This window comes from Trifolium pratense, linkage group LG1 (assembly GCF_020283565.1).
Source record: "Trifolium pratense cultivar HEN17-A07 linkage group LG1, ARS_RC_1.1, whole genome shotgun sequence".
Taxonomy (NCBI): domain Eukaryota; kingdom Viridiplantae; phylum Streptophyta; class Magnoliopsida; order Fabales; family Fabaceae; genus Trifolium; species Trifolium pratense.
Genome location: NC_060059.1, coordinates 53269058 through 53278239, shown reverse-complemented (window position 1 = coordinate 53278239; position 9182 = coordinate 53269058). Strand labels below are relative to the sequence as shown.

At 32.6% G+C, this 9182-nt stretch overlaps 1 protein-coding gene across 1 annotated transcript; it reads right to left on the bottom strand.

Moving 5' to 3' along the window:
* Positions 1-766: 766 nt before the first annotated feature.
* Positions 767-4420, bottom strand: LOC123885832 (protein trichome birefringence). Its single transcript, XM_045935165.1, has 5 exons — positions 3396-4420; positions 2692-2884; positions 2396-2589; positions 1937-2095; positions 767-1638 (listed from the first exon to the last, which is right to left on the bottom strand). The coding sequence occupies exons 1-5, from the start codon at positions 4136-4138 to the stop codon at positions 1299-1301; spliced, it is 1629 nt and encodes a 542-aa protein (XP_045791121.1). The 5' UTR covers positions 4139-4420; the 3' UTR covers positions 767-1298.
* Between the last annotated feature and the right edge of the window lie 4762 nt (positions 4421-9182).

Sequence of the window (9182 nt, the reverse complement as noted above, 5' to 3'; positions counted from 1 at the left end):
ATAGGACATCGACATCGCTAAAAAAGATATAAATTGAGAATTAAAATATATACATGTAAATCTAAGTCGAGGAAGTTATTTCTTAAAAAAAGTTTTAAAACAAGATATGATAGTATTTTATCTTTTTTTATCCATCTATTGTTGAAAAACTAAAAAAATTGTAATCAAAATGTAATCTCCTCAATCTCTCATTGATCAATATTGTTGTTTCGACACATCTTTAACTCTTGTAGATATGTGTGATATGTGCTTAAGGAGAGTTATAAGCAAAGAAATATTTTTTTTTGGGACACTTGTCCGACATGTGTTGTACGGGTGTCTTACAGAAATCGGACACCGATCAAAGGAGTGTCGAAATTAAGTTTTTTTTGGACACCGGTCTAAGCTATTCGACACGTGTCGCATGAGTGTCATACGAGTGTCGGACACCGACACGTGTCGAACACCGCGACACGCTTAATCATAGAGGTGTCTGTACTTCATAGGTTATTGGTATTAAAAAACGTATCAAAATTTTTTTTTATCAAAAGCAACACAATTTTTTTCTCTATGTTTTGTGCACATCTTATGCCAAAATAGTTATTTTAATATTTATTTATTTTATTTGAAGTTATTTTAATATTTATTGTTTCTTTGGTTGATCAAAGAAAATATAACAAAAAAAGAAGTATTTTGAGACAGAGTTAGTATAATTTCAATTAAAATTTTTCATATTTGGATTCCTTAATCAACGTTCTAACTTCTAACAGCACCTAGCATGACCCTATTGAAAAAAATTCAATGTAACCTTCACTTCACTATGTATATTTAAGATGGCTACATAATCAGTTTGTTTCAATAAATTAGTTTACATTAAACAAAAACTACTATAAGTGGTTTACAATAAATTGTTTCAATAAACTGCGATCGGGAGGGGCTGAAACCACTTGATAGTAGAACTGACCCCTGAACCAGATTAGATGGTCTGATGGACTGGATACTGGTGGTGAAAGCATAAACAAAAAAATTACTATAAGTGGGTGGTTTACGATAATCTAAACCACCCTTTGCATTCTATCTTCTCCAAACCAACATGAACCATATTAACAAATTGATTGATCAGTTTGAAGGAAAAAAACTGCCCCTATATCTTGTATGAATAACACACTTTTTGAACCTTTACAAAATTTGGAAAAAAGAGTCATTTTTTTTTCTTTCTTTTTCTGTATGGTTTGTTTATTCCCCTGTCCTAAATATGGAAGGGACAAAAAATGGTAAATGTGGCCTTGAATTTGGTAATTTACCTATGGTCTTTTTTTTCAATGCTGATTTTGATATTGTTTTATTAGAAGCTCTGCATAGAGAATTGCATTCCATGTATCAGGAACACCAGGCAAACACCAATGGCTGCAGTCTTGGTACATCAACGGCGATTTCCTTTCGTCTGATGATAGGTTTTGCTTTCTGTAGATAGAAGGATGACCATCTTTACGGAAATCTGTCATTTTCGTGACGTTTAAGTAAGTGACACGTGTCTTCATATTCCTCAGTACCTTTTCCAAAACTCTCATCTTAGGAGGGTATTGCCTCAAGTATTTTTCGTTCTTGATCGGGATGACTTCGCTGTCACATTGTCCACCTGAATTCCATTGCCCTCCACTACAAAATGATAGAATTAGAAAAACATGTGTAAGTGCCGGCATTCTTGATCTATTGTCATTAAGATAACGCTTAAATCATATCGTGAATTGAATCTTGTTATGAAGCGTAAGATACATTAATATCAATTGGATTCAATTTAGTATCAAATTTAGATATGACTCACATGTATAGTAAGATAGTTATAACCATGATTAATATAACTAATGCAAACCAGAAAAATGACACCGAAATTGAACCCTAAAGTAATGCAACACCAAGATAAATACAATAAATCACAGATTCGGTTTTACTTTACCTAAAATGTGAAGAAGAATAGCCTCTGAAGAAGACCATAGACTTGGATGTATTTATGTTAGCATCAACCCATCTGCTCCAAGTTGTTATAGCTTTTCGAAATGCCTCCAAAACATTCAATTCATTATAGATATGACTACCTTCTTGGTAATAGTCCTTCCTAGAAAAAATTTCTTGTGCAAGTTAGTTGATAGTTAACAAGTCCTAGAATCTTGAGTTGCAAGAAAACAAAATTAGAATAATCAAGTGGTTGGATTCAAGTGGTTAATGTACTTCAGTGAATGTCTAATCGATCAGGAGTATCAGAGTTTGGACCCTAGAACTATCTGATCATGTTTTACTTACCTCGTTGCCGAACTCCGGATTACCAGAGGGAAGAAAACAAAATCAAAATATGGTTGAAAACAATAGGCTAGAACTACAGTTACTTCTAAGAGGAAACTGAAATGCATTTGTTTACCCTTTAGAAGTTTTATCATGAGTCCACCAATGACCGGTATTGAAGATGATTATATCTGCATCTTTGTATTGATTCGACGATCTACCCACCAAATCAAGCCGAAGTGTTTCCTTCTTCGTTCCATTCTTAACTAGAGTTTCCCACTCCTGAACTAAGAACGGTGATACAAAAAGCTCGACCGAGAAGTTGTAATCCTACCAAACAAGGGAATCAATATCAAAAATTGATAAAGCGTGAAGAAGAAATTGCACAAACCAAAAAGGAAAACTTAAAATGCAGAGGGAAACAACACTAACTTTGAATACAAATGAATAAGAGGATTCTCCTTTAAAATGGCTTCTTCCATTTGCTTCAAAAACATTACTTTTATCTTTCACAGAGTTTCTGAGGATGCAAATAAGAGATTCCCACATATTCCTATTGATGGAATCACCAACAAAAACAAGTCTCTTTCCTCTCAGCAAATCAAGCATTCTTTTTCCATCCAACCTATTAGCAATTGCACAAATACAAAATATCAGCAAATCAACCAACTAGAGTTTCTAAAATGCCGGGGACTAATTTGTTATAACAGTGGGACTAATTTGTCCTCAGTATGAAAATGTCAGAGACTAATTTGAATTTTATTTTTGCCCTGGGCCGTTAGAAAATTGTGAAGACCAAAATATTCTTCACTCTTAGAATTAATCATTAACACTCTTAAAGCGCAAGTGGGCGTGCAATGTGTGTGTGTTGTAAATTCAAGAGTGCCGAGTTCAATTCATATTGATAAACAAACATGTCCCCGAAAAGAAGTTCATGGTATGGATTAGGACATCAAAGAAGTTCAATGTAGGAGAACCAGGGTTCGATCCCTGATACTAACATTTCGCTCTTTCCCTAACAAATTAACCATTTAAAACAAACCAAAACAAAATAATTGTAGAATTTGGACATACCAAAGCACTCATAAAAAAGGAAAAAGTTGGTGCTAATAAGAAATTCATCAAAATTCTCTAACCTTGGGAGGGTACACCTTTTAGGTTGCCACTTATATTTCTGATAATCTTTATCAGGTCTTCCATTGTTAATACAATTAAACTGTTCATCAATCAAATTGCAAGAACCAGGTTCATAAAGAGGATAAGATTCATCCTTAATCCATTTTCCATAAAAAAAATCACACTTCATCAAAGATTCCATCATATGAATCTCATCCTTCACCTTCAAAGCAGTTTGATTATTACTTAACACAACATCCTTATTTGCAGTTTGATTTGTTTTCTTCTGATGTTTAGTTTCATCAGAAACTTGATGAGAGGTTTGATTGGTGGTTGGAACAGAATCTTGAGATGGGTTTTGAGTTTTGTTTCCAAAAGTGGTTGCTTTGAATGTTTTTGTATTTGTGTTAGAAGATTGAGAAGTGTTGTTATTGCTAGATCTAGAAGTGTTGCTAAAAGGTGAAGAAGATGAAGAAGTGTTGCTAAAAGTAGAAGATGAAGAAGTGGTTGTGTTATGGTAAAAGAATGAGAAAATGTTAGAAAGTTGAGATTTATAAGAATCAGAAATGGAAGTTTTTGTGGTGAATATGTTATTGAACCAAGGAGATGAAGCATTTGAAGAAGGAAAAAAGGCTAAGAAAACAGTTAAAGAAACAAAAGCAAACATAAAAGCATAAGCAAAAGTGGTTGCTCTTCTGGTTTTGAGAATTGAAAAGAGGCTTTTGATGTTTAAGTTAGGAACATGTTTGGTGGATTCAGCCATTGATGTTAAAGGGTTGTACTTGTTTGAGACAGATAAAGAAACAATGAAGTCAAGACATGTTTGGTGTGTAACTGTTTTTTTGGTTGAAGAATATGACTTAATTTATAAATGAAGTTGAAATAGTTGAAGAAATTAATGGTTGGTTTTTTCTGGGTTTAGTGGACAAAGATGATTGTCGATTATATTATGCTTTTGGTGATGATATGAATATTATGATATTCGATTGATACATTGATTAGGATTTGATTAAAGTATAATAATGATAACTATTGAGAGTATGACATGTTTCTCTTCTTTCTTTCTTTTTTTATTGTTTTTGATGCCGACATGTTTTTTTGATTAACATCAAAACTGCCACTATTGGCTCTATGGTGTCGTGTAATAATTGAAAAGAATATTGTAATTAAAGAAAAAAATTATTTCATGGTGAGCAAGTTGTCGATATTATTATAACGAATACAAATTTTATAAAATCGATCGTTAGATTGAAATTTTATATCGTTTATAATTTCTTTAAAAAAAATCGGAAATCATTTGATAGGTTATTGAGACCAATCAAGATTAACAGTATTAAATAAAAACCCATAAACCGTTAATTTGATGAGTCTCAATAACATATCAAATGATTTTCGATTTTTTTTATAAAAAATATAAATGATATATATAATATAAACTTTCAATCCAACGATCGATTTTATAAAATTCGTATTTGTTGCACTAATATTAATAGCTTATGAACCATGGAAGACTTAAGTAACTTGTGCATAATAGCACTCGCGTGAAAAACATTACTAAAACTAACATGACTTAAATGCAGTTTTGTCTCCCCTGTTTTGATTAAATTGGAATTTTACCCCCGTTTTAAAACGCGGACTTTTACCCCCTGTTTTATAATTTTTTGGATTTTGCCCCCCCTAAAATTCTGCTTTCGAGTCACAACTTCAAAGCTTCGCACACAACTCAATTAGGATCAATAATTCACCAAAAAGATATCGAAATGACCGTAATCGAGTTATCTTTCCACATAATCAAACCCCACTAAATTTGGAGTTACAAAGATAGATTAATTACCGTTTTAGTGAAGGCATGTCCCCCAAAATTCTGCACAAAATCTGCTTTCGAGCACAACTTCAAAGCTTCACACACAACTCAATTTGGATCAATAATTCACCAAACGGATACCGAAATGACCATAATCGAGTTAGCTTTCCACAGAATCAAACTCCACTAAATTTGGAGTTATAAAGAGAGATTAATTACAGTTTTAGGGAAGGTCTGTCCAATTACTAATTTTGCAGAAATCTACTTATGACCTTCAAATTCAACATCGTCTACCAAACACATCGTAACTCAAAATTTGACGAAATTTAAATGACAACAAGGGTAATTTCGTTAGCTTTCCGGACATGTAAATACTTTTGAAAAATGAGCTACAGGGTGAGAGACATGACAAAAATACCAGTAGTAGTTCCATACATTAATTGATATGGACAGACCTTCAATAAAATGATAATTAATTTCTCTCTGTAACTCCAAATTTAGTGGAGTTTGATTATGTGGAAAACTAACTCGATTGCGGTCATTTCGGTACTAGTTTGGTGAATTATGGATCCAAATGGAATTCTGTGCGAAGTTTTGAAGTTGTGACTCGAAAGCAGATTTTGTGCAAAAATTTTGGGGGACACACCTTCACTAAAATGGTAATTAATCTCTCTTTGTAACTCCAAATTTAGTGGGGTTTGATTCTGTGGAAAGATAACTCGATTACGATCATTTCGATATCCGTTTGGTGAATTATTGATTCAAATTGAGTTGTGTGCGAAGCTTTGAAGTTGTGACTCGAAAGCAGAATTTTAGGGGGGGCAAAATCCAAAAAATTATAAAACAAGGGGGTAAAAGTCCGCGTTTTAAAACAAGAGGGATAAAATTACGATTTAATCAAAGCAGGAGGCAAAACTGCATTTAAGCCAACTAACATATATCAAATTCCAATGTAATTAAAAGCATCTAATATTACAATATCAATATTTATAATTGAGCAAGAACTTATGGAGGTTATGTTTTTAATTATGGGTCATGCTAAACAGTGCCCCCGGGGCACTTGTTAAGTATACCTAAAAAGGAAATAAAAAATAAAATTTATATTGAAAAGACAACTTTTTATACTTTCGAGGTATTGAATATACGCATTTCGAGACAAAATTTCTATTTTAACATGCTTAACCAGTGCCCCGGGGACACTGTTTAGCATTTTCCTTTAATTATATATGTATCCATACATGTATAATATATAGCCTATAATATGATAACATGGAAACATTAAAAAAAAAAAAAAATACTAGTAGCCAAAAAAATACTAGATGCCATATGGAACCAGTTGGAAACATGTCGCTCTCTCCATTCTTTTTAAAAAGATAAAACGCGTGTTGATTTTAGGAAGGAAAAGAAAAAAAAAATAGCTGCAAGCCAATGTTTGACTATTTATTTTACGAAAAATGTTAAACAGTGTTCTTCCCAGATATTCTTAAAACATTTTAATAAGAAAATTTTTCTTAAAATGTGTGTTTTAATGCTTAAAAATATAAAAAATTATTTTTTCAATATTAACTTTTTTTACTTCTTTTTTGATATATTTAACAAATGACCTAAGGATACTCTTTAGCGTTACCCTTTATTTTATTTGTTGTTTGTTTTAGACCAACCCTCCCCTTTTAAAAAGGAAAAGAGAGACTAAACATAAACTGGGTTGACTTCTTTAAAAACTGTACTACGAGAGTACAAAAAGTCGGTGGTGTTTTTTTCTTTTTTTTTTATTTGTTCTCCTTTTTTGGGGAAAATGAATGTAAACGTAGATTAGCAAAATAAAGTTGGAAGTTTGTGGGTACTAAGTGATTTAGTTTAAGTCATAAATCAGCTTCATTTAAGAATAAATTGTTTAGAAAAATTTGAATATTTAATAAGATATATTCACATCTTATGATTGTTCAATATTCAATTCATAATATTTTTTTAATAGACATGGCACGTCAAAATCCAATATCTAATTTCAAATTTTAATAGAAGCTGTTTCGTACTGGCCAAAAGAACGTACTCATTTCCGTATTGAAAAAAGATTGGGTTATTGGAGTTGATATGTTAATTAGCTTAGGAGGAAAGGTGTTATTGATTTTCTTTTATAAGTAAAAATTGAATTATAAGGAGTATTTAGGTGTACTCAGCCCTTACAATTTGAGAGAGTATTGATGACATTAGTCATTACATGGAAATAAAGACCATTTTCAAGTATTTTTAGAGGTTTTTGACCTAAATCATGAAGAATGAAACATTGATTTGAAGCTACATGCGAAGAAAGATAGCAAATGAAAATTGGTGGATTGTATAGTATTTTTACGCCTAAAACGGAAGTTTTTCCGCCTGGGGCGGAAATTTCACTGAAGAACCAAGATTGCTCTCTGTTTTGCCGTTTCAGGCGGAAAAAGCTGTGCCTGAAACGTAATTCTTTACGCCTGAGGCGGAAATTCTGTGCCTCAGGCGGAAAACGTTACTTTTGATCATTTTTATAAAAAGGAAACATCAGATCTGGATCATTATCGAATTTTTTTACGCAAAAGAACAGCTATTGGAGCGATTTTGGAGGATCAAGAGTGACCAAGCAAGGATTCAAGTGTGGAAACACATCAAGATTCTTCTTGTAATCATGCTTTCTTTCATTTTATTTGATGTAATTTCTGAATTTGCAATGTCTAGCTAAATTCTCATGATTGGTCCTTAGGTGATTCTAATTACTTTTGATCTTGAACTATGTGATTGTCATATGATATGATTAATGAATTACGAAGTTAGTTTCTATTGATTGTTCTTTGTGCTTAATGCTTTGTATGAATTCGCGACTTATATGATGATTGCAATGATTTGTTTTACTATGACGATAGGAATAAATCATCGATCTAGGAACGATTGATCAATTAATTTTCACTTAAGAAATTTTGGATTGTTAATTGAGATTAAGAGATTAAAGTTTTTCTTCCTCACATGATCATAGGTCTTACTAAGAAATTAGGGATTGATGATCATGAGAGAGGATTATGTTACCAAGACATTGGGCATAATCAATTGTGTTTTAATCAAATCATGAAACTAATTTGAATAATTCGTTATCATACATGGCGTTACCAAGAGAAATAGTAATTAGATGACCCAAAAAGGACCAATCGCTTTTCTTACATCAATCTAAACACCAAAGCAATTCCAAAGTTTAAAAGTTTGAACTTGAAACCAAACAAGAACCCCCTTTTTACAATTTATGTCAATTTACATGAGTATGTCTTCAAATTACAATTGATTTACAACAATCCCTGCGGAAAGAACGATTTTATTATACTACTTGACGGCTATTTAGTACACTTGCTAAATTTCTATCAAGTTTTTGGCGCCGTTGCCGGGGATTGTTGATTAAATCAACAAGGCAATTGAGTCATACTTTGAAATTTTATTGTTTTATTGATTAAGTTTTTGTTTATTTTAATTATAAATATATATATACAAAAAAATAAGTTCTGAATTTTATTTTCATTTTCATTCTTGTGTAGTGCAGTTGCTTCTTAAGGTATTTTCTGATTGTTTATGCAAGGTAGGAGAGTAGCAAGAGAACTTGTCTTTGATCCTGAAATAGAGAAAACAGCTAAAGCAAACAGGAAAGCAGTTCGGTTAGCCCGAGAGGCTGCCCGGTTAGCAGGTGTTGCACAAGAAAGTAGTGAAGAAGCGGTTTCTAGTCCAAACACATCGGACAACGAAGCCAACATCATGGCTGAAAATCCACCACCACCTCCACCAGTTGTGCCTGAGAGGATGTTAGGTGACTATGGGCAAAGAAACAATGGAGAGCTTGCCAATCTGGGTTTCCAACCGAGAAATCATGTGTCATTTGATATCAAGAATTCAGTGCTCAGCGCCCTCAAAGAGAATCAATACTCAGGGGCAGAAACACAATGTCCAAATCTGCACCTGGAGCATTTCTATGAAGCTTGTGACTATACAGACCCAC

Coding starts and splice junctions, on each gene's coding strand:
- LOC123885832 (XM_045935165.1), bottom strand. CDS start 4,138: ATGGCTGAATCCACCAAACATGTTCCTAACTTAAACATCAAAAGCCTC. Junction 2,885..3,395: donor AAAAGGTGTACCCTCCCAAG/GTTAGAGAATTT, acceptor AATTGCTAATAG/GTTGGATGGAAAAAGAATGC. Junction 2,590..2,691: donor CTTATTCATTTGTATTCAAA/GTTAGTGTTGTT, acceptor CTTGTTTGGTAG/GATTACAACTTCTCGGTCGA.